General features: G+C 34.5%; 1 protein-coding gene across 11 annotated transcripts in view; it reads left to right on the top strand.

Annotated features, from left to right (window-relative positions):
- The window catches only part of CCDC102B (coiled-coil domain containing 102B), a 142,443-nt gene that overhangs the window by 40,439 nt on the left and 75,036 nt on the right, over positions 1-26,968 (top strand). For 5 of the 11 annotated variants that reach the window (XM_085571885.1, XM_085571882.1, XM_085571884.1 and 2 more), the window contains 2 exons: positions 985-1,089; positions 5,719-5,790. In XM_085571885.1, coding sequence (XP_085428011.1) covers positions 985-1,089; positions 5,719-5,790 — 177 coding nt within the window. Of the gene's footprint in view, positions 1-984; positions 1,491-5,718; positions 5,791-17,810; positions 26,227-26,968 lie in introns of those variants that run through there. The other 6 variants (XM_085571888.1, XM_085571887.1, XM_085571891.1 and 3 more) reach the window with 4 other exon arrangements.

Below are 26,968 nucleotides of genomic sequence, written 5' to 3'. Positions count from 1 at the left end.
GGAACCTTTTATTTTCACAGTTTTTAATCTATGTTAATCTCTTTTAATCTCCTGTTAAGAACCAGTTAATTATAACTTGTTAACATAAGTACTTGTCAATAAAAATCTTCTGATAAATTTCCATTAGTATCTGGTAAGTACCTGTTTAGTGTTATAAACATAAATTCACTTTACTATTTTTTTCATTTGAAGCCTGAAAAATATTTAATGCAGCCTTGACAAAAACCTCTATGTAGCTGTCTCTGAAGAATAAATCAGTTATTTGATAATTACTCTATATCACTTAGTAATGTGTCTTTTTGTTCATATATTTAATTCATCCTATATGTGGATTTGATGAACAAATTCATAAAATTATCCTAAAATAAGGTTACAGCATTGGCCATAAAAGATAATATTTCACTTAAGACTTAAGTTAATCATGACCACAAGAAAGACATTAACATGAAAACTTAAAAGTCTTTCCTCTGATTATCAGGATAACCATATGTAATACTGAAGATATACTTTAGAACTTCTTCAGTTTAATGGCTATTAATTACAATCCTTCTAAATTATAAACAGAATATAAATATGCTGATTTTTTGTGTTCTGGAGAATAAAAACTGACCTTCGACATTGTCAAATCAAAACCAGTCTCAGTGTTATTCAAAACATTTTATTGTTATTTTAATACTATTTTTTCATAAATAGGAGGAAAAGAATAGGATTTTGTTACCAATTACTGTACAAAAAATTACCTATGTTTTACTTTTTTGAAGGTACATTTGATGAAAAAAGTTACTGTCTTGGTTATTTTAAAATTAAAATATTTAACTTTATGAAACATGGAAAACTTACACCTTGGAGTGATTTCTAATGTGTCCACCTTACTCTGAAGCCATTAGCCTCACCCAGAAAAAAACAGGGGTTTTAAATCAGATTATTTCTCTTTCATTTTTTTTCTTTTTTGATTATTCTTCCTCCTACCTTCAACCTTCTCAGATGGAAAGAATGCAGTGTGGGAACACCTCTGAATGGGGAAAGAGAGAGCGACTAGAAGCAGAAAAACAAAGTTTGGAAGAAGAGACCAGAAAACTCAAAATACAGGTAAAAGAAATTCAGGAATTTCTGGAGAAGAAAAAATAATAAAGCAACACTAACTAAATTGAGTTGTGATCATTAAAATGTACGAAGTAGGCTTTTGGTTAAAAATAAGCATACTTTTACTTAGTTTAGTAGTATTACTTTGTTGGATTATTTGGGGAGCATTCACACCCAAAATTACTATTTCAAAACATCAAAAATGTCCGTAAAGCAAAGATTATACAAGACAAAGCAGCCCTTACTGCATCCCAGACTTGAGCAATAGGACCTCAGTAGCTTGCAATTCCTGTAGGGCACAGAAACAGAAAATATTTTCCGTTCATTTTTAAAAGGTGCAGGAAGAAATGAAAGTATAACAAGACTAGGAAACAAAAGTGGAGACTGGGAGGAACAGAAGAGATTAAGTAAGCTTTGCAAGCTACAGAGTCCTGTCAGAGGGTCCTGGGGGGCCGGAGAGGGACAGGGGACAGCAGCGAGGAACCCCCGAGAGCAAAGTGGCAGTCGAAAGAGAAGCAACAAAGGTCAAAGCAAAAAAATAATTGTGAGACAAATAATTTCCCTGTCTTGTTGAACATCAAATCCCCTCTTAGTAGTGGGAGAACTGAAGGAAGTGCCTATTCCTTATTTTTTTGTTCCTCCAAAGATCTGTTCACTTATTATCCTGCTGAAAATGACTTGATAATTTATTCAGAGACTCTTAGCTGAGCATATTTCCTTTATTTCATAATTTTCTATGTTGATAACTAAATAGCAATCCAGAAGGCTCCCACTTGCATTGAGGCTCTGAAAGTTCAATAAAGAGAAAGCAAAAAGGCCCCCAAACCCACCAATAAATCACTAAATGTACATATCCAATGCTATGAGTTGTGTAGTCAGAAAAAGTAACATCTTTTTTTTTATTTGCCTAAATAAAAAATAATTTAATCTAATTTATGTGCATTTGCTATTGAATAATGACATTCTAAGTAACTAGATTTAGGGTTTTGTAACTAGGTAATTTCTCTTGGGAAAGACTGAGAGAGAAGTTTTATACTTGATGTTTGCAGTTAAATGTAATCATAAGATTTTTCTGTTTCCATCATGACTGAGCAATAGAAAATGGAATCTCATGCATATAAGCCCAGCTTTCTAACATATCTTACATAATAAGCAACAGGTTTTAACTCTTCTTTATTACTATTTATTATATGATTACATATACATATCACATCATAACATATCACATCAGCATTGTCTTGATTTATTTGTAATGCAAGTAACTTGAGGTTGGAGATACGGCCAGAAAGAGGCTCATCTGCTTAGGCATATTACTATATTTCAAATCTCTTTTGCTTATATGTCTGTGCTGGCTTGTTTATGTGTTTGGTTTTCTTTTAAAAAGCTGTTAGTTGCATAGACTATTAGATATCTGTGATCAACTCTCTGTGTTTGTATCAGCTCTCTCTATAAGTATCCCTATATTTGATTTACAATAACTGCAAAACATGGAATCTCAGGACAAGTCAGACTGGAATGGGTCTCATAAGATCTTCAGTCCTACCTCCTGCTCAAAGCAAGGCTGGCTCCAAACTCAGACTGAGTTATTCAAGGGGTTGTCCAGTGAGGTCTCAAAAACATCCAGGACTGCGTGACCTACTCTGGGCAGCGGCTTTGTGATGTCTTGACCCCAGCTGGTACTTAAGGTCCCACCCACCCTTATTCACTCCCGAGCAGTAGGTTGGGGGACAGAATTGGAGGGGCAAAATTGAAAAAAAAGACGTGCAGATTAAGATAAAGATTGCTTAATAAATAACTGGGAAGGGGGAGAAGGGAAAAAAAGGGGAAAAAAAAAAGTGATGAAGAAGTGATCAACACCCCCAGCAGACTGATAGTCTAGCCAGTCTCTAAGCAACAGCTGCTTTGGAAAAAGACATCATCATGTCATTGCAAGGGACTCTTCCCAGGTGTAGGACTTCATCACTGCTAAATTTTACGAGGCTCTTGATGGCCCCTTCTTTCACCTTAATTACAGAAACTCTTGATCCCACCTACATGCAAGGATATTGCCTCTGCCTGCCTTAGACTCAGAGGGAGACAGGAGACCTTGATGGGAGCATTTTCCCTCAAGAGCTGTGAATTGAGCACATGATGCATTTCTCCATTTTAGGCAGGGAACCTTGCTCTGCTTCATCCCCCAGACTGAGGTCTCTTCTAGTCTTCAGCAGTGTTTCCAGCTAGATCTCCTTGCCAGAGTCTGCCACAGTATCCTAAGCATTCTTCTCACTATGTCCAGGGCTCCTGTCCTCTGGCTGCAGGGAGCAAGTGGTACCACCAAAAACGGTCCTCTGTGGCACCAAACACCCATTGATATCATGAGTAAAATTAAAAATCATCAGGATTCAAGTGCTGTGGCAAACCCTTAATGAGAAAATTAACTTTCCTGCTGCAATTAAATGCAAAACAGTTAAGAAAAGAAAGAGTTCCTTTTTCAAGGATTCAGCATAACTCAATTTAGATGGAACCTGTCTACTCCTTTGTAGACACAACCTAATGTCACTGTTGAACCTTGTTCAGAATTGCTAAATTCTGAGACTGTTTCTGATTTTCTCTATTACTATAAATAACCTGAAAACAATTGCTTTGACTTCTGGTTCAAGACCCTTTTATTTCTGAGATGGTAGCTTCAAGTTCAAATAAAATAACATTATTAGCAGGGTTAAAGTAGTAAAAAAGAATGACTGCTGTAATGTGGGTGATGGTTAGATGTCTAGGTCAGAAAAACTTGAAACTACACCTATTTAGATGTCTTTGTGCATCTTGATCTATATGATTATGGCTTTATTTAGCAAGCAGACGAAAAACTTATAGCTAATTTTTTTGTAGAATGAATCCCAAAGCAAAACACAGTTTCCTAGAATCCTACTTTTTTCCAAAACCTCTATTTGTGAGATTATTTGGAGCATCCATTGTAGTTGTTTAAAACAATATTCCGTGTTATTAATTGATATATGGCTGGTTCATACTTGTACAGAGTATGCAAGCAAACAACAGCAACATTTTTTGTTTAGTTATAGTTTTAGTAGTATTAAAAACATGGTATCAATACACAGAAATTAAATCCTTACATCCTTGTCTAAATGTTTTTGTGTTGACAGTTATCTTGCTCTTTAATATGTATACATACCTCCATAGGACTTAGAGGTTGTAGATTGAAGTTCTGAATGCAAAATGTAAAATTAATTATGTGTTTCAAAAAGTATGAGCCCTTAATATTATTCTCAGTTGGCAGTATATTGGTTTAAAATGTTTCCCCATGCAGTTTTTAAAAGGTTACGTTCTGTTCTAGAAGATTAGCAGAATTGATGAAACAATTGGGATCAGACATTGTTGCTGTGCAGTTTTAATGATTGTACTTCTTGAAATGGAAAACACCATTTAAATTAATAGATGTATTATTTGACTAATATCATGGTAACAAATATTAAATGGATCTAACTAGTTCACCTAGGAAGGGATAGCATTAAAAAACCCCCACCTTGTTGATGGCATAAATCAATAGCCAAAACATGATGTTTATGGAAAAATATTTTCTCTTTCATCTGTGAATATGACCTTGAAACAAACCTATAAATTAATTTTGAGGAATAGTAACTACTCATTTGTATTATCTCTAATGATTATGGTAAATAGTTGGCTATGAAATATTAAATTAATGGAATATGTTTTGCACTGGACCTGAATATTGAATTGTGGATCTTGTGGATGAACTAATTTTTATTTTAAGTTTGACTTCTATCTGCAATATTGTTATTGTGCTGTTAGCAAATCCATATATCCATGGGCTTTGTGGGAAGAGTTTAGGAGCTCCCCCATGCCAGACACAAGCAGCTCCAGCTGGCTCCAAAGGAAGCCCAAAGTTAGACCAATGTGAAACAACCCTGCAGACACCAAGGTCAGTGAAGCAGGCAGGGGAGGAGGTTCTCTGGGAGCCAGAGTCCAGATTCCCCTGCAGCCCATGGTGCAGACCAAGGTGAGGCAGCTGTGCCCCTGCAGCCTGTGGAGGTCCATGGTGGAGCAAGTGGCCATCTCACTGCCCATGCATGACCCTGTGCTCTGAAGGAAAGTGCAGCCTGTGGGAGCACATGCAGGAGCAGGCTCCGTGCTGGAATCTCAGACCCTGGGAGATCCACTGTGGAACAATCTGTTCCTAAAAGACTTACTGCATGGAAAGCTCCCATCCTCAACCAGTCCTTGAAGAGCTGTGGCCTGCAGGGAGAAGCCATGCTTGAGCAGTTCATGAAGGACTGTACCCCATTGGAGTGACCCCTCTGATTCTGATACAGGGGAACTCATGAGGAGGAAGGAGAAGCAGGGAGAAGCTGCTGTGGATTATCCCATATCCTGACATTCCCCTTCTGTGCATAGACAAAAGAGGTAGTGGAGAAAATGAGTAAAGAAGTGATGTTGAGCCTGAGAGGAATGGTGAGAAGGAAGGAAGATGATTTTAGTTTTGTGTTTGTTTTTAACCATCCTACTCTATTTTTAACTGGTAATATATTTAATTTTCCCCTAGTCAAATCTATTTATTCTTGTGAGGCAAATTTATCTCAATCCATGAAACCTTCTCTCTTCCTTTCCACTCCTGTCCTGTAGAGGAGAGGTGTGAGAGAGCAGCTGGGTGGGCATATGGAATTCAGCCAAGGTCATCCCATCATAGTGTCAGAGGTGGGTGTGTTCCTTACATTTCACAGGCAGAAGTTACTTTTTATGATGCAACTTCAATGTTGTTTTCCTTATATTTTTAATATACAGGAACATTATCCATTGTATCCTTTCCCTTAGACCCTTTCCTCCTATGGAAGTGAAAGGTGTATTTCTTCTTCCTAATTATATGAAGTATTTAATGATGGCAAAAAATAATTCATGCACTGTAGCCATAAAGTCTTCCTAACAGTATCACTGTGTAAACTCTAATTTTTATGGATACAAAGTTTTGGTGTGGGAATAGGTACAATGTGACTGACATTCTTGCTTATACCAACTAAAAAACCAAAACAAAACTAGTAAAGTCTGTAACACTAAATTGCTGCTTCCTAAATCTATAGTTGAGTAAGAAATCAAAGTTCAAACATTCCTTTTTTTGTGTAAGATCTAGAAAAATCATATTAACAAAAATTCCAAAATAAAAATCTGCTCTCTCTTCTCATCTCTAAAGATGTTCTAGCACAACTGTACTCACTTCCAGATTTATTTTTAATAAAGGCTAGACCACTACAGTAGCATGCTTTTGATGAAAGACAGCCTTATTACTCTGAGCTGAGCTGCACAGAAATGTATCACAAGTTATTAATTAGAACAGTTTTTGCAAGTGCAGTTAAGAAATCAAATTTAAGAAGTAGTCAAGAAAAATAAACGGAGCAAGATAAGATGAAAACTGCTGCAGCTGCATAAACATACCTTTACATTTTGGTTAAAAGACATTATGTGGCTTTGAGGCAAATTCTTTCATCATCCCCGCTTGAATTGGTATTGCTTTAATTCAGAATGATTTTGTGCACATTAATTCTTTCTAAAGGAAACCATGTGGGAAGTTCTGCTTCAGGTATTAACAGTCCTTGCTCTAAGCCCTGAGAGAATGGCTGGAGCATTGACAGTTTCGGGGATGGCCTAATGCCACCCGTGGATTAATGGCCACAGGAGCAGAAAAAATCTCGACTCCTGTGTTTATGGTGGTTTTTTTATGTTTATGTTAACTTTTGCTGCTCTGGTCTGCTCACCAACTTCTGCTGTGCTGAATTAGGGGTTTGAGTAGGGCCAAATGCAAGAGGAGTTGCAAACTGCTTCCTTGTGAACTGTGAGCACATTCAGAGAGTGTAGACAGTGATCTGTCTGCAAACTCTCTGAATGCCTGGGGAGTGCCAGATGGGTTTTGAGAATGCACCACACTACAAAGGGGGAGTTTTATAATTTGCCTGGATGATAAGAGATGAGTTTAAGTACTTAGGGGTTATATTAATTGCCATGTGTTTCATTCCTGGTTTGTGTCGTGGATCTCTTGGACTAAGTTTTTTGATATATTTTTTACTCTTCATCAGAATAAAACTCGAGAAGAGTTGTAATTACGGTAATTTTGTTAAATCCTTTGATATTCATCTAGCACTGTTCATCCAGTGGAGAAATATATTTGTTTCAACAAAAACCACTGGGGCTGGTTGTTGCAATGATGAAACAGTACAAGCTGCACGATTTGCTCCTCTAATGGATTTCTAAACCACAGTATATTTTGTCAGAATTACAACATAAAGTACCGTTGTTTTTATATGTTTGTTTTCTAATTACTTTCTGGTGAAATGCTCATTTCAATTCCTTAGAAAATTGACTAAATTGTAGAGCTAAAACTAATAAAAACAGAACTTTACAGATATGTTTCCTCTAGCAAATTATGTTGATGTTTAATAAAAGACAGGGAAAAAATTACTGGATTACAAACTCTTATGGATCAACACTCAGCACTGTACTTTTCTCACTAATTTTTTTCCAGTTTCAAAGATATTTAATTCAGAATTCCTGACAAGAAAAGCTGAAAGTCCAAGAACAGATTAAAAAATTTATCTCTCATTTGCATCTGACTAGTGATATAACTTTAGGAGAATTAATATGCTTCAATTTTTTTTATTTAATTTTATTAGTTTATCATCCATTTTCTGACTTCCTGAATGGGCCTGTAAATTGTAATGATACATTTTTCAAAATTCTTATAAATATTTTTTAATTACACATTTTATCATGATGATGGAAACCAGAAAAGCTGTAAGTTTTTTTGATCAATGTGTATGACTAGCTTTTCTATATTTATTCTTTCTTTTTAGAACAATATTTTTATTTCACTTAAAGATACATATTTAGTATTGTTCTGTAGTTTCCCAACTCTATTGCACCACCTTGCTCCCTGTTTTTTCCAGTCAGTAGGGAAAGCTTTCTTTAAAAAAACAGTTACCTTTTTTATTTTTGCAGAGTAGCAGGAGGGTATTTGCATGCCATCAGAATAAAAGTTCATCTAGCCCTATATCCCATTTCTGACTTTGACCAAAAATGGGTACATATAGAACACTTACTAAGAGCAGCACAGGAATATAATCTCAGAGAACTGTCATGGGCTCTTAGCAATTCATGTCTTAGAAGTTTCCAGAATGAGATCAGTGTTTTTCAACTTCTTACTGAATATCTTTTTGGTAATTTTTATAAATTATTTTGGAGAACATGTTCATTTTTAATATCTACTATGCCCTGCCATGAAAAATTATAAATTTAGCTGCACATTAGTAAAACATTTACACTGTTTGCTTTACATCTACTTTTACACTTTCATGATACTGAAACAGAAAATTAATTCAGTTCCCTCTTTCTTCACACCATCACTGATATGATCTTCCAACACCATGGAAACTGCTGAATTATTCCTCTCTTCTCTCCTTTTTCACTTATTTTTTCCTAAATTAGTAACTAGGTATTCCTGTATGTAAGGGCTTTTTTTTATGTCACCTAGATTTCTCTAAGAATGATTGTAGAAGATCTTTGTTAAATGCCATTTGAAGGCCTGCCTAGAGCTCTGATCTAGCAGAGGCAGTTTATTGACTCATTCAGAAAACCAGAATGAGGTAGTAAGACCTAAGATTTTTTGAATAAAAATTGTTTTGATTCTTTCTCAATAAATCATATTTACCCATGCCTCATATTATATGTAGTTAAGAATATCAATATCAGTTCTTTCTTGGGCTTTTTTATACCAAAGCATTTTTGAAGCATTTTTAAAATTGTCCTTGTGTCCTTATGTTAGATGTTTCCTAGGCTTTTTGAATTCTTTAATGTCTGATATCTCATCCCAGGACTTTTTAACTATCCATTTTGTCTCCTTGATTTATGACAATATTCAGTTTGAGACAGATCCTCTGATGTAACCAATATATATATATATATATATATATATATATATATATATATATACATAAAATTGACACATAATTATTTATTTCTATGCTTCTCCCATGTGAATACAGAGGAAACTCAAGTAACTTTCTTGTTTCCTTAATTTTGATATTATGTAATTGTCAATATACTACAAGGTTTCCTGCTGTTGATTTATTAGAAAAAGGATTAATAATAGTTTTTATAATTTCTGCAAGTTTTCCCTAAGAGAAGCCTATTTGGATTCTCTTAGTTATCTTTATAAAAGTACTGCCAGATTTTAAGATCTATTTTTCCCCTTGTAAAAGTATAGTTACACTATTCATGTGATATTATATTTTATATAGTTCCCTTGTGAAATAACCACAGTAAACCCTACCCCAGAATATATGTATGAGAAATTGATTTTTCTTCTGCTCTATTGTCAGACTTGAATATGTTTTCACATTGTTCCCAAAATCTGTAATAAGATAAAATTTTGATCTTTAATTCTCTTTTTTCCCCCCATTTTATTAGTTTCTAAAATATTTTCTTAACATTATTTAAATTGATAGAAGGTCAGGAATTTATTGGTGTTTTTTTTTCCTTTGGTCTCATGATTAAGTTGTCATTTGGTAAAGGGGAAAATGTGCGTCCAAGTGTGTCAATGCTCTGTTCAAGTTTCATTCCTTTGAATCTAGCCTGTCAAATCTGATTAATCAGTGATTAATCTTTTCCGTTATATAGAAATTTTGGCCCTCTGTGAAATATCTGAAAGCTTGTCTCAGTTGGCAAGGTACTTGCTACAGTTCCTGAATATTTTAAAATGCTTCCGCTGATAAAATTCCATCTTCTTTGAAGTAGCAGACTTTCAAATTCACTTGTTACAGAAAAAGGAGTTGGACTCATCTTTTTGGGGGCCTTCTAACTCGTGATATTCTGTGATTCAAATTACTTTTTAAGAAAAATTAAAAAAACACCCAAAAAAAGTAAGGAGAGGCAATTCTGCCTTCAATTTGGGACGTCTTTTAACAGTCATAAAAAGGTCAAAAGGAATTGTTCCTCAGCAGTATCTCTCTCAAAAATGTATGCTCATCGATTTCAACATTTTTGACATTTGGAAATTTCAGTTCTTTAAACAGTCAGCAGTAGATATGTGGAATATCTTGTGCTGTACCTTGCTGTGCTGTGTATAGCCCTTTGCTTTCAGAATAACTATCTTGTGTTATTGTGGTCATTGAAGAGATCATGGCTCAGCTGTCACTGATCTACCCTCTCACTTTCTAACCTTTTTAGCCAAGTTTGTGTAATAATATGTCTCTATGAAAACCTTCATAATGTTTCTTATTTTTTCTTTACTTTTCCTTCTTCCCTCCCTCCCTCTCTTCCTCCCTTCCTCTCTTACTTATTTATCCCAGTATATCCAGCTCAAATAGTGGGACAATGCAAATCTCATGAGATTTAACAAAACCAAGTGCAAGGGGCTGCACCTGGGTCAGGGTAACCCCAGTATCAACACAGGCTGTGGGATGAACAGATGGAGAACAGGCCAGTGAGCAGGACCTGGGGCTGCTGGTGGGTGAGACGCTGGACACGACCCAGCAATGTGCTCTGGTGAGACCCCTCTGGAGTGCTGCATCCAGCTCGGGGGTCCTCAATACAAGAAAGACATTGAGCTGTTGAAGCAAGTGCAGGCCAGGCCACCAAGATGAGCAGAGGGATGGAGTTCTTCTTCTGTGAGGCATGGCTGAGAGAACTGAGCTTGTTCAGAGCTGGAAAAGAGTGGGCTCAGTAGCCTGCAGCCTTCCAGTATCTAAGGTGGGCCTATAAGGAAGACGGAAAAGGCATGGAACGGGTTGTTCAGAGAAATTGTGGTTGCCCCATCCCCAGAAACGTTCAAGGCCGGCTGGATGGGGCTCTGAGCCACCTGGTCTAGTGAAGGATGTCTGTGTCTATGGCAGGGGTTTGGAATCACATGATGTTTAAGGTTCCTTCCAACCAAAATCATTCTTTGATTCTATGACTATAGGGAAAGAGTAATCTAAATCTAATTGGAAATAGTGGAAATAGTCTAGTATTTCTTCATTAGACCTTATTTAAAAAAAAAAAAGGATCACAATACTTTGAGGCTTAAAAATTTTACAAAAATTTAGTCCTGTGCCAAAGAAAAGGACGGAAATAACAGCTTTTATTTTGTTATTATTTAAGGTAATTTTGTCAAGATTCGATGAAGACAGGTAGTCTTCATTGAAGATACCCTAACAGCATAAATACTTATCTATGGATCTGAACACCTCTTGTCTGACCTCGTCTCTTCCCATATGCTTTGCTTTACTCAATTTAGGAATATTGATGTCTTTGCCTTTCTCTGTTCCAGAAAATTTGTGATGAAGGAAAATAATAGTTTATGGAAGATAACCAAAGTTATTTCTCTACCTAAAGGCAAATTAATTTTTTTCTGTTTTTTGTTCTTTTTCTTTTTTTTTAAGATGTTTTGACCAGAATTTTATTTGTACTTGATGATGCTAAAGATGTTCTTTTGTTATAGTCTAAAACTGCACTTCTTATTGTAAAAACATTGTGAAAGAATTTCCTTTATTTTTCTGGTAAGGGAATAACATCTAATATTTCCAGTGTTTAATTATATTTGGGAAGTTAATATGTTAAAAAACAATTTCAAGACATTCTCAAGCTGTGTTGACATATAACATAACTGCAAAGGAAAATAAATAATCTTCAACATTATTTTACCTATTATATACAAACAGAAGTATCAATCATGAAGTCATTTAGCAGGAATTCTTAAATAACATAATAAATCCTTACTCTCAGTCATACATCTTACCAAGGATATTTATTTTCACATTACCAAATGTATAATACAAATGAGTTGCAACCATGTTGGAAGATGCAATTTCTTTAGTGCCAGATAGTATACTATATTTAATAGACTGTTGTATACCTTTCTTAAGCAGGTTGTACAAACCCTTGCAAATGTTGTCTTGGAAAACATTTTTCTCTCCTAGAGTTTGCAAGAGGTCCTTGCAATTTTGCAAGTTATTAGTCTGTGGAGGCTGTTTGTTTTGTTTTGTTTTGGGTTTTTTTTGCCAGTATTGTAATGACTGTAAGTATTTAGACTCCAGAATTCCTCTTCTGTTGCACGACTGTAATTTTGGTGTCAGCATCAAAACCAGTATTCTAACCTCCGCCCCAGCATGTCAGAGGGCCACCCATTCCCTAAGGGAAACAAAGCCAGGAGCTGAGCAGCACTTTTAGTTTGCAGCTGAGCATTTTGCCCAAGCTTTATTCAAGGTCCTTTCTAAGAGGGGAGCAGGGGCATGCCCTCAGCTATACTGTCTCAAAATTGGCCCAAAGCCCAGGCAGCCCAGTCCCTACCCTTTGAGCCCCACCGTCCATCTCTTACTATCAAATGACTGTATCTGAATTAGAACTTGGCTAAGAGGCTATAAAACTGTTGAATGGGGATAGTTTCAGCCCAGCCTAATTCACCAAAATATTTAGTTTCTTCTGTTCAGATTGATTAAATGTGAGCTCGTTTTTTGTTTTTGTTTTTATTAGTTTTTTGGTTTTGTGGGTTTATTTGTAGATGGGGCTTTTTGTTTGATTTGTTTTGGTGGTATGTTTTAGGTTGTTTTTTTTCTGTGTGTGTGTGTTTTGTTTTTTGTAATTGTTTTGTGGTTGTTTGTTGTTCTAGTAAGGTAATCAATTAACAACTTTTATGTCATGTTGAAGGTCAACACTGGTGATGGCTAACCTTCAAATGGAAATTACTGTAATGGGCTCCTGTATAGTTGAGTGGAAATACCTCTTACCAAGTCTAATGGCCTAGAACTGATAAGTTTAAATCAATTACTCTACATTCACACTCTTGTGGTTTTATGATTACTAGGTGTAAAGGTATTTGCAGTTCTGAATTGTCTTAGACATTTACAGCTCATCACACGACACACCATGATTGAAGAAGGTGCTTTTTCGTAAGTAATATTTCCAGCTAACTAAGTGGAAGTGAATGCTTTTGGCAGTTCTGCATCCCTGGTTCCCATGGTATAAGGCAGATCAATTTACATGAAGAATATTGTTGGTAAAATCTGAAAGGTCATGGTACTCAGACATACATAATAGTCTGCCTTCTGAAAAATCAATCTGTCTGCATTGATTAGGTGAAGAAAGCTATTGATGTTTCTGTTTGTTTCAGAAACTGATGGTTGTGCTGAGAGTAAACTTTATTTTCATTGACATTACTGGGACTTCTTTAGTCTAAGAAATAAATTATTTTATTTTATATACAAGAATAATCTTTATGATTTAGAAAATATCAACTCCATAAATTCAAAAATTTTAGGAAAATGTGCTGTAAAGAGAAAGAACGTAAGGTCCTAAAGAAAAATAATGAGGCATTTTAAAATTTTTTATTTCCCAACAAAGCTAGATTTCACTCTACAACACTCTACAAAAATCTTGTCACTTATAAACTGTTCCATTTGTTTCCATCAAGATGTAATAAAAGCTTCAATAATATAAAAAAAATTGTGATGTTCACAGTAAAAGATGAAGGATAGTGAAGATAATAAAAAGCCTTGAATGTTTATAGGTTGTTTTTTTTTTTAATGTATGCATTCTCTGAAATAGGAAGAGAGAACTGTTAAAGAAAATGTATGCCCTCACACCATTGTGACTACAATTTAGTATTCTGTTATTGATTGATTAGGCAAAAAAGGATTAGAAAAGATATTTCTGTGTCATTTTTTTCAGTATATTAGTTATTTCTTATCCAAGAAAAAATTATTTTCTTGCAAGTGCTTATTTTTCTGAAATGTTTCAGGTAATGCAATTTAGCCTCTAATTTTTTTTGTAAAGAATTTATTACTAGTGACCCAAATACATCATGACAAGTCACAAGAGGTTTTCAAGACCTTTCCAAGTGTGTGGTGCTTACTAGCTTCGAAATGCAGATAAGTTAATTTCACTGAACAGTGGATGCAACTCACACAGAAATGTTAAATCAAATGCTTCAGGATATGCCTATATTAAATTTCATAAGAACCAATCAGGATCATGTGCATGAAGCAGAAGTTTTACACTTTGGAATGCTGAAGGTCATACGCCAATCAAAGAGAAGCTGTGAAAACTGGAGTTTATGAGGAGAAATATCTAGAAATAGTTTCAAATTATTCTTATTTATCATAAGGAAATAAACCCTTTCTTTTTACTTTGCGAAGAAAACAAGATTTGTCTTTAAATCCTGGACATGATTCCTTAACTTGCATACAGTACTTTGGAATAATACAATAAGTTCTATATAATTTTCTATAATTTTCTGAATAGGTATATTTATACTACGCATTTGTGTTTTGTCCATTATAAAGATGTGCTCACATACTGAAAAAATAAAAAAATAATCAATTTATTTTAAAAACCTCAAAATATTTACAATTAAAAGAATGTAATATTTAATATGGAGTTTTAAAAAATATTGGTGTTCAATCTTATAAGCCAAGACTTCAAAATATCTATAATTAAAACAATGTAATATTTAAGATGGAGTTTTAAAAAATATTGGTGTTCAATCTTGTAAGCCAAGACTTCACTTATTCTTTGTATTCTTTAAATTATTAAATGTTTAAATACATGAATAGTCATAAAAACTAGATACAGTAAGAATTTTTACTTATTTAGAGTTTCTTGCTTTGAACCAAGAAGAAGAAAATGGAATTATGCTTGAAAATCACACAGCCCTAAAAATGATTGTAAATATGTTTGTATTGAATTCACATTCCACTTTAGGCTGTTTTGTGAAAATGAAAGAGTTGTTAGCTGGTGTGTTGTAAATGTACGCTGTATTTTAAATAAACTTCTTTGGGGTTAGAATTGTTCCTGCATAGAAGGTAAAAATAAGTTTTCTGAAGAGGGGTGAAAGAAGAAGAGAACAAAATTTAGGATTTTTTTTTACCTAAAACTTTTATATGAATAGCAAAGCAATTTAAAGGCTATAGCTATCTTGCATACTCCCAAGTAGCATATATGGAATAATAGAATCAGAGAATCATAGGATGGTTTACGGTGGAAGGGACCTTAAAGACAATTTAGTTCCAACCCTACTGCCATGTGCAGGGACAATTTCCAGTAGACCAGTTTAGATCTCTATCTGTCCTGGCTTTGAACACTTCCAGGGATGTGACCTCAAAAACTTCTCTGGACAACCTGTTCATCATTACTGTGTTCATCACTCTCACAGTAAAGAATTTCTTCATAATATCTAAACCACTCTGAAGCCATTCCCTCCTGTCCTGTCACTGCATATCCTTGCAGAAAGTCCCTCGCCATCTTTCATGTAGGCTCCCTCCAGGTTACAATTAGGGGTCTTGTTTTGAAAAGACAGGTGTCTCCTAAGGATGGCAGGAACCTCCCTTGAACTGGAAACTGTAAACCCCTCTCTCTCCAAATTGTTATAAATTTGACATTAAGGGGGGCCCTCAGGCAAAGATATGGGAGCAGGAATAACAGTTCTTTATTGGGGAAGAAAATAAAAAATAATAAAAAAAACCCAATGTAGTAATATAAAACAACACTGACAGAGTCAGAATACAACCTGACACCCTGTTGGTCAAGCTGCTGATAGCAGTCCAAATTGGAATGGCTACAGTTCTCCTGGAGTGGCAGGTGTGGTTCTGTTGAAGCAGTGATCCTGTAGAAGGGTGTAGTCTTCCTCTGAAGATCTAATTGAAAAGGCAGCTGTTCCTCTGGGAATCCAGTGGAAAGACTGTTCTGGTGTCCTAAAATCCCAGATTATATCCAGTTAGGAATGATTGGCTCCACCTTCTGGGCAGAGTATCTCACAATTGGAGCTGTAAATTTTATCTGTCATGCAGTGACATTCAATAGCCCATTAACAGCAGATGTCTCCCTGGGGGGGAGGATTGGTTTGTGGAAGAGATGAAGAAAACTGCCCAATTAACAGAAGACAACTGCCACACCTCTCACAGATGGCAAAAAGAATACATCTTGCCTTAAAATCTAGGACATTATCCCAAAGTTTTCTCCTTCCCAGGTAAAACAAACACAATTCTCTCAGCTTTTCCTCATAGGATAGGTGTTCCTTTCCTCTAATTAACTTGGTGGTCTCCCCTGCACTCACTCCAGCAGGTGCATGTCTTTCTTGTGCGGGGAACCCCAGAGCTGGATGCAGTGTTTCAGGTGGGGTCTCACCACAGCAGAGCAGAGGGGCAGAATCCCCTCCCTCACCCTGCTGCCCATGCTGTTTTGGATGCAGCCCAGGACACATTTGGCTTTCTGGGGTGCAACAACACATTGCTGGGTCATGTCCAGCCTCTCACCTACAAGCACCTCCAAGCCTTCTTACTGGGCTGTTCTCAAATCTGTTCATCCCACAGCCTGTGTTGATACTGGGGGTGGCCCTGAGCAAGGTGCAGCCCCTTGCACTTGGTCTTGTTAAATGTCATGAGATTTGATTGTCCCACTTTTTGAGCTTGTACAGGTCCCCCTGGATGGCATCTCTTCCTTCAGTGGGTTAACTACACCACTCATCTTGGTGTCATCTGCAAATTTGCTGAGGGTGAACTTAATTCCTTCATCTTTGTCATTGACAAAGATTGTAAATTAGTCTGATCCCAAAACAGTACAGAAAAATATTTTGGATTTATAAATACTAATAATAGACATAAAAAACTAATAATAAAAATAGAAATACTTTGTAGTGGTGGAGAATCATAGGAAAATTGTGAAACATCCAGTTCATGAAAAGTTCTAAAACCCTGGCACGTTAATGTGAACTCAACTTTCTTACATCTTCAAGAGTAAATCAGCACAATAACAGAATCAGAAGTCTTTACGGATGCCATTTATAAACACTGAAATAGATACTCTGCAATTACTTATCTACCTGTTTTGACCTCTTGCCTACCTGATGTATTTTTCTTTCAACACAATAATTATTGGATGCAGCCCAGGATGCATTTGACATATCTTAAGATATTCAGCATATTAAATTAAATGAGTGGTCTATGTATAAACTACTGAGCTGTGGGTTTGGACTAGTAAAAGCAGGCTGATGGAGTCCAGCCTGGATGTGCATGTAGGCTGCAGTATTTCCTATCTACCTTTGAACTGTGGACAAAAGATTTGAATTTGTATTTTTCTTATTTTTAAACAATGCTGCTGGGTAAGGAACTTGTGCTGGAGTATTTGTTGAATTTAGCTCTGGAAAAAGAGGAGGTGTTTCCTAAGATCAGCAAAATTGATATTTAGAAATGTCACCTGTGATATGGTGGCCTTTTCTAATATATCCCAAGGTAAATATAACCTTTCACTCAAAATTTTTGTTGTTGAAATTATGTAGTTGCATAGTCTATTTCTTATTTGGTGTCCTTCATATTTAAATGATTTTACAAAAAAAACCCCATATTTTTAAGCAGATCTACCTTTTTTTTTTTCCCTCCCAATATCATTGATGTATTGATTTCTATGTATATATATGGTAGAAAGCATGTCATTAGCTTGATAGAAAATGGTTGAGCAGAATTTGAATGTTTGATTAAACAATTCCTACTGAGAAGTGGAAAAATAGGCCCTGTTAGATTGGGCAAAAAGGAATTTTTGGTGTGAGAAACATATGGGAAATGGTGGAAAGCATACATAATAAATCAAAATTTTTATGATATGGTGCTATTTTTCTATGCATTGTCCTCACAAGACAAGAATGCTGTAATAGTTTAATCTTTAAACTTTTTTATTTTTACTCTGTATTTTGTCTTTTGCCACAGCCTGCTGCAAAACCAGGTGATCTGAGGGAAGAATAGTGCTACATACTTTCTTTTCAAGATCAGAAATAGAAATATTACCCTGTCTTTGGATGTGCTCTGTAAATCACTTATTGTGAAATCTTTCCACTACACTGTACTAACTCAATAGCTTCTATGAATATATCAAAATTATACAATTTTGGGGTGTTTTTTTAACACTGTGCCAGGTAACATTTCCATGTGGTTGCTGCAGAGATCTATTGTTCACAAAAAATTCCAATGATCAGTGAGACAGAGTAGTTTAATATGTAAAAAAGAAATTAATAAGTATGAATATATTAATTAATATATTGTGCTAATATAATTGCTAATGTGTATTTGGGACAGCTGTATGAAATTGCTTACACAAGCTAGTAAAATAATCTAGATTGAAATGTCACTTTTAACTTTTCCATATGTATTAAATATACAGCAGCTGTGTGGAATCAGTAAACTGAGCTGGATTAATGTATGCATTAGATATATATGATGATATATGAAGGACTGTATTTACAGAAGGACTGTGACTGGCAAAACTAATAGTTTTTTCAGTGTGATAGCACCCATCTCAAGATGTAGTACAAGGCTGCAATAAAAAACAAGCAAGCAAAAAACACATTGATATTTTATGTTAAGCTATTCATATCTCTTCTCTCCTCCACCCACAGAAATTCTATTCAAGTGAAATTCAGAGGTCTTGTTCATAGATGTTTGGTAGTGGTCTTGTTCAAAATAAAAATCTTGAATTTATTACAAAATTTCCTAAGTGAAAACCTGAGGATCCAGGGCAGGTCCATTATACAGATCAGCTTTACAAGACTTGTGCAGTGGTGCTCTGATTTTAGGAAAAGAAAAAGTCGTGCTGAAAAAATTGCTGGTTTTTCCACACACAGTAAATCTGACATTAAAAAAAATGTATTGCCTGTCCTGAATTTGTTCCTGTAATCTGTGAACATCATACTTAATAGAGCTGACTTGGAAACTTTGATTTGTTGCACTCATTTGCTAAGTAGGACATCTGTACACTATGTTGCTGAACACTAGGGCAGTATGTCTACCCAAGAAAGGTAAATGGTGAAAAAAACAGATTTTTGCAACGTAGTTTCCCTACTCTGAATCCCCTGCCCTCCCTCCCTCCCTCCCTTCTTCTTCCTCCAGCTTTATATGCTGAGCATGACATGGTATGGGGTATCTCTTTGTCCCAGCTGTGCTCCCTCATAGCCTTTTGCCCATCCCCAGTCCTCCCGCTGGCAAGGCAACATGAGAAGCAGAAAAGGCTGGGATTTTGTGCAGGTACTGCTCAGCAATAGATGAAACAGCTAATGTTACAACACTGTTTTCTCCAGTAATTCAAAATACAGCATCGTAGGTGCTGCTATGGAGATAATCAACACTGTCCCAGCAAACTAAATACAACCATGAAAATATTACTTCATATTACATAGACCTCTTTTTTGAGGATGATTTAATGCAGTGTTACTCTGCTTAAAATGAGACATCACTTGTCTCTCTAAAATGTCTCAGTAGTTTATTTTACTTCTTTATTTTGATAGAATGTAGGCAATAAACAGAAAGAGTGAGTGAAACTAAATTATGTGAATAACATATACTTATTTAATTACGTTAATAGAAAAATTATCATTATGCATTTCTAATTGGACATCTGACAGTTTTGCCAGATATAGATTCACAGCCTTTAGAACAGCTTTTAGGTATAACCTGGAGGTGGACCAGGATTCCTGTACCCATCTTTATTAAAAAAGAAAAGTTCCATCTGCTTTTTTTTTTTGTACATAACATAAGGTGACAATAACAAAGTAATGTGACCTAGGGGGAAAAGTACCATCTCTGTTAGCTAAGGATGGCTGTATAATACTGTGAGATTCTGTTACTATGATTCAATTGTTGCAGAGGCAAAAAATATATTTTATTGGTCTTTATCTGTAATATTCGTGGTAATATCATGATCATAATGTAGTAACATGAGAAATTTTGTGATTTGAACATGATTGCATTAGAAAATGTCTAGTATAATAATTCTAGTTGATTCAGTCTTAGTAAGGGCAAGATAAAGGAAACAGAGACCAATACATTCATTTATTCCTATTTAAATAGCAAGATGCATATTTATTTGATATATTCATTTTAATCTATTTGAAGAATAATTCTATCATGGGGTTCCTGATTCACCCAAGAACCCTTTTCCACCACATAAAAAATTCCATGTTCCTAATAAATAATTATATGGGGCATCTTTATTGTCACTTTGGTATATTGTGTTCTGAATATATCAAAACTTGAAAATACTGATTAAATGAAGGCGATAGTGGGGGTGGGAGGAGGGAAGGGGACCTGAAATTTTGCTTTAATATCAGTAAAAATGACAGGTTTTATTTCTGTCTGAATTTTGTGCTTTGAATATCTAACAAACTTGAGAATGACAAAGACAGAATTTACAATAAAAGTTAAATTTAGCTTCTTGGCTTGCTCTTAATTGGCTTCCTTTCCTATCTAGCAATTTCTCTGTGATAAAATTTGTCTTTTTAAATTATTGTTGTCTCTAATTACTTGACCATATTTGAAGATTCACTTTTTCAACATAATTCCTTCTTTGTTTGCCACAGCTCTGTCTTAATTGCAATGTCAGGCGCTTATATCTAGAAGTGAGGTTGTTTCTTCTGTAGTCAGGATTAAAAAGAAACAAAAAACTACTGCCAATTATTATCCTTTTGTAGTGTTTTAGATTGTTCTTTAAAATATTTTTATTCTTTGCCTCTACCATCAGCATAAACAGATTCTATGAAATACCAGTAGAGCTCACCTCTGCTGCTACCTTACTACGTATCAAGAGCATTCAGAGCACTTAATAGGCTTTTTTATTTTTTCCTTAACTACTGAGCTCTGGAAAGACATTCAATCCCATCTCTTCCTGTTTTTTGAGGGACATGCAGTTGTCATGCTATGCACTTTTTCTCTAAGTGTGCAAAATACTTTTTCACATTTCAAAATCAGAATACTGGAATAAAGCAGAAAACATCTGGTTAGATCAGCAGTATTTGTCAGTTTGCCAAATTATTAGCTTAATAATAGAATATCCATCAAAAAATAAATAAAGAAAAAATGTTGGGGGTTTTTGTTTGTGCACCATAAATGGATATTTATGTTAAAACCAGTGAGGACATTAATTTTTACTTCTTGAGCTACAGCAAGAAATGCTTCATTTGAATTTTTCTGGGTTCTCTGATGTTTCCTTTTCATCTAAATGGGATTAGAAGCAGAATAAAAAATAAAGTAGTCTCTTCACAAACCCAATCCATCTTGGTTTTTTTTTACTCTCATAGTAATAGACATTTGAAAGGAAATCATTAGTTAAATGCTGTTTAGTCATATTCTTCTTTGAAAATTAACTGTCACTCTGTTTAAGACTTGGACTTCACTACTGTAAGTAAACCATGGATTATTGGCATTGTTTTAAGCATAGTAAACATTGAAGCTGTTCCTGATTTGTTGCTTTTTCTTTTTGAGTGATTAATGAATGTTGTGGAGTAGTTGCAGTATCAGACTAAGACAAAAAAGAAAACAAAATAAATAAAGGAGTTTATAATGGGTATATCTTGAAATTAGTAGGATCATATGAAATTGGTATGAATTCAGGAAGCACATCCACACTTTGTATTATGTTATAAGGTTAATCTAATTAAAGTCTAATTTTGTAGTCCAAATAGGCAGTTACTATCTCAGTTACAGTGACACTGATATTTACAGACTGAAATATCTAGGTGATAAAGAAAACTTCAGTAGAAATACAGTTAAATTTGTGGTACATAAATGACTCAAGTTTTCCACTTCTCTGATGTTTTGTTCATCTTTCTGGTGTCAGCCTAGTATTTTAGGTACACATCCTCAGGAGGGATGGAGTAAAGGAGAGGATTACAGGAAGCTATCTGTCCTGATTTTTTTTAGATTAAGAATTTTATGATTGGTGGCGACCATTCTTGTCAGATTTGAGTTTATCATGGGATTTTTTAAAAAATGTTTTCAAACACTCTGCCATTGTTTGACTTCTGTTTGTTGGTGATGCCTAAACTGTGTTTGCCCCTTTGTGAAGGCAGTTTGCAATTATTAGTTTATATTCTGTGATTGTGTTAGTGTTCAGAAACACACATAATCACAGGATATGATTATATGCAGGTGCTTTTATTAAGAGCTCTGGGAATCAGGGGTACCAACCCAAATCTGACTCCGACATGGCTTTCGAGCTGAACATATTTTATATTCTATTGTTATATAACTCACATACATATTAATTATTAAACTTATATTGTTCTATTGTATACATTGGCATGAGTTTCTTGTGATCTTTCTTAGGTCACTGACCAGAGTTTCTCATGATTATTTTTATGATTAAACTGTAATTATATTTAATTACTAAACAATCATCACATCTAACAATTATATCAATTATCATGTACTAGCTACATGGTGCAGTTCTAGCAAGTATGAGTTCTCCCTGTGCTTAGAGTGTTTATTTTTCCAGGGCCTACTAAGCTTATTTTTCCTTTTAACCCTTAATCTCCATGATTTTAAAACCCTTTTACTATCAATTGCCTCCTCCAACCCCAGTGTAACCTATAGGGGTAATGTTTGTTACTTATCAGCTTTATAGATTTGTCAGACCTTTGCTATAAATCATATTCACATTGCTAAACTCAATGCTGGCCAAGACAAGACACGAGATGTTGCACTGCTGAGTTAATAGAAATTCTGTGGCCTTCCATGAGTAAGGTCAAATTGCTACATGGACTGGCATCACCACCACACTCTCAGTTTAAACTCTGAGATATATTCTACACAGACACCCTTTACTATGTGGATTTTTAAATCTGGGGTTTGATCTCTTGTTTGGCTTAGGGTTTTTTTGTGTGGTTTTGCAGTGGGGTGGTTCTGCTTCTAAGGCTAATCAATGAAATTAGCAGGAAAGCTACTTGTTGATCCTCTGACAGATAGCTATAGCAAAGATACTCTATAATTTTTACTGTATTTAGCTGGGTTGGATTCTATGATCTTACAGGTTTCTTCCAACTCAGTGATTCAGTGAAACTGCAAAATGTTCCAAATCAAGTTGCATCAGACATCACATTTGCTGTCAATATACTAAAAGTATTTGGGAGAAAAAGACTAATAAAAATTTAATCTTTGAACAAGTGAAAGTGAAATGTAGCTCAGTATAGAGTACCAAAGGATCCCTATGAGCTTATCCATGCTCCTGTTCTTTAAAATATGCAAGGTTTGGTGTTATACAGCCTCACTCAATGACCATTTTTCCTTTTTAAACTTTTCATTCAAGGAGAGTGATGGACAATGATGTCCTCAGAGATATATTATGAAACTAAACAGCTTCAATGGAACAGCTTGCCTTTCTCACATTTTGCTTTTCCAGCTCCTATGTAATAATAAAGTAAATTAAAAATATATTTTTTCTCTTTGGTCTAAAACGCTTTCTTTCAGAGTGTGATAACATTTAGTTGTTTTTATGTACCTTGTCTTACACTCCTGTTTCTCAAAATTCTACTTTCTGAGGAACATGGAGTCTTAAACAAAAAAAAATTTGCTACAGTGCTGTAAATCTCTATAATTGAATGGCCCAAGGTCCATGGATTCTTTTGAAGATAGCGTGTTTAAACCCATACTTCACTATTTATAATACATCCCAGCAGTCTGATCACGTAGTGACCGATAAATGCTGTGAAGTGGTTCAGCTGATACACATAAGAGAAAGAAATTGACTTGGGAATACAAGCAAAGGTTCATCTGGCCACAGATAAGTCATTTTCTTAGATACTGCAAAGATGAAAAGGAATTTGCTGTGATGAAGTTTGTAGAAAAAAAGTCAAAATTTTCAATATGAGTTTGTCTTGAAAATTTAAAAGTGTTAATTGATAAAAATGTGGAAAACAAACATTTTTAGGAAGAAGGCTTACCTATTGATTTTGGCTCTATTCCTCTGGATTTGAATGGATTTAAACCTTTGAGCAACATTTACTGGTTTTAAGAGACAAATATGAGAAAAAATAAGAAAAGAAGGATGTTATTTCAAATATAGGCACACTATTAGTTGTAAAATTTATCTCTGAATTTCTTTTTCCCACTATTTCTGTACAGAACAGTTGTAGAAATTGTAATTCCTTTCCCCATTTTATCTTTCCAATTCATTAAAATTCTATAGTTTTCTTATTTAATAAATTGAGTTATTTATGTTCTCTGAATAGAGAGGATAATAAATATTTTACCTTGAAAATCTTGGTGCTTGATGCATCAAACTGCCGTGGGTAGAAAAAACTAAGGTGATGCTGTGACTTAGGTTATATATGATGGATTCTGCCTGTTCAAATGTGCAGGTGTGTACATCAAAAATGTCTGCAATCTTCAATCTTATAAAGCTACATTGACTGTTGAATTTTATTTTCTATTTCTGTGTATCAGAGGATTGTATTAGAATTTTTGTTGTTTCTTCCTGTGACAATTGTTGCAACAGACCTGAAAAAGTTAAATGAAACATAGTTGTCAGTTCTGTAACATCTAAAAAGAAAAGGGACTCATAATTTTACAAGATTTGCATCTGTAAATGTGGTAGAAGTGTAAGGCTATCACCAGGGTATACTTTGTGCTAAGCAGAACTTCTTATTTGGCATTTTAAATCTGCGGATACCTGCCCTTGTTTAATTAAAAGCTAGGAAAGTTTTAGCTTGAATTCAATCCTCATGTAGATGTATTTGCTAAAATAAAAGTACTACAGGCAACTGCCTTTTGGCCCTGATTAAAGGTTTGTAGATCTGCTCAGAGATTTTATTTTATGCAAAGGGTGGTAGCATCCATTTCTTACACCTTTATGGATAGACAATCATACTGAGTAATTTTCATGCTTATTGATTTCGACATATCTGTTAATGATGTTGAAAACACCTCTGGGAATTAGAAGAAGTAATTATTAGAATTGATTAATAAAACGTTAAAGAAAATTTCAGTGCCTTAAGAGAAGTAAATTATATGATGATATGAAATTTTTATTTACTTCATCTACCAAGCTGACAGTCAATAAGGATGGAAAGTTTGGATATGTGCTGTATTTTATGCCTTTTATACCTGCCCTGGAGCATTTTCAGTCTTTGTGTGGAATGCACTTGAGTTACAACAATAAATAGACTATTTGCAGTGCTTTTATTATTTTAGATTTTTTTATTGCAGTACTCTAAAAATTCCCTTTTTTTTTTTTGCTCCTGACTAAGCATGAGAACAATGATAATCCTCAACAGAAGGCATTAGAAGAAGGTTACAACAGTATTTGCACACAAGAGTTTGCATGGCATAAATGTGACATAATATATTGTGTATAATTTTGAAAGAACATAACCATATTGCAGAGATGTTTCCAAACTTCTGGAACTAGGAGAAGTTAAAGAGGAGAGCTGCTAGGTGAGCTCTGTAATGGTAAATCTCCTTTGCCTCCCTATGCAATGATCTTATTGCAGGAAATGCTCCTTAAAGCTTCTACATTTTGAATAGCATTCCTTGTCAATTGTTAATGAGCTGGTCATTTAGGAAAAAAGTGCTGGATTAAGCCTGAACAACATGTAAGTCCTTTGTATTTTGTGTTACCTCAAATTCTGGTGATTGAATATTTTTATCTCAAAAAATTAACTGCAAAGTCAAAAGATCTTCCTAAATTTGTATATAAATGCAATATGCCTTGGAGAAACATGCAGAAGATAAAATATTTACTTTTTACTCAATAGTTGATCTTAATCAGTAATTACTAATAGCCAACATTAGTATATTAGATGAGTAGTGCTAAATAATTTAAACGAGGTGTTTCCTGTACCTATTGTAACTCAGTGATATATTATGTGAATAAAGATTTAAAACAATATCCATACAAATAAAGCTTAGCTTTGAGATTACACTTAGTTCTCTGTGCTTTAGGGATATTAATATTGGGATGTTAATATCGATTTATATATTTACACAATCTATCAACTGTAGCTGAGAAATCATTCAAAGGTAAAAAAAATTATAAAAAAGAGATGACTATGAGTGAAGTATCAATAAAAGCGAAAGAAAGATTTTTGGCTTTCTTTGGTGTTACTGTCAGGAACTGCAATAATCAGCGGGTCTCTGCAAGGTAGTGATTTTTTAAGCATTAAACTTCTGGATGTGTAGATAGTTTTAGATACTGCTACAGCTGCTTTAATCATGGGGAAAATATTAAATTTCTGTGCTTATTTTGTGAGTGCTGCTGTAAAAAGTTAAAGACAAATAGAATAAAAGAACAGAGGATTGCTTTTGTGACTGCCATATGTATGTATATATCTGTGTTCTACCAAAGTAAAAAAAGAAAGAATTTTCAGTTTAAGAACTTTAATCATGCTGGGTTATATTCAGTAAAATTTAAATTTAGATTGCTATATTTCAATAGAGGAAACTTAGAGTTTCTAGATTTTAAATTACTTTTTTTCCTTAAGAGATCAAAGTCTCCCTGAATAATATTATATTAAGAATTAGCAGGAAATCCCCCACTATCCAAATAGAATAGGTTTTGAAATTACTATATTTTGGTTTTGCCTAGATAGTTTCCACTGATGGTTCTCCTAGGCAGAGAGGCAATTCTTAGTAACTTGATTGTTAAAGTAATCTTATTTGCAAAGATGTTTGCTTATTTTCCTTGTTTTGATTTGAAAACAATCTTTACATCAAGTGAGTTATAAAAATAATTGAAGTATTGATAAAGTTGCAAATCTGCAGGTTTTAAATTTTAACAAATACACAGTTCATTTGGTTTCTGCATATTAATCATGCTGAGAATATAAAAACCTTGATAAAGTGGCAACAATTCAAATTTAAACAAATGGAAATGAAGCTGAAATATTAAACGAGTCTTTGAATTAATATCAGTAAATGAATTTTTCCACATTCTGAATATTTGTTATTTTTCAGAAAAACTGTGGAACACCACAGTTGGAAATTAATCTGATCTATTGTGAATATTAGGAATATATTGTTCATGTTTTGGAATATTCTATACCAAAGTACAGCTGCTAAAAACAAAGAACATGGGGAATCTATCAATTTTTATATAACAGTAA

Source organism: Lonchura striata, chromosome 2, assembly GCF_050655825.1.
Source record: "Lonchura striata isolate lonStrDom1 chromosome 2, ASM5065582v1, whole genome shotgun sequence".
Taxonomy (NCBI): Eukaryota; Metazoa; Chordata; class Aves; order Passeriformes; family Estrildidae; genus Lonchura; species Lonchura striata.
This window is presented reverse-complemented; position numbering and strand designations above follow the sequence as displayed.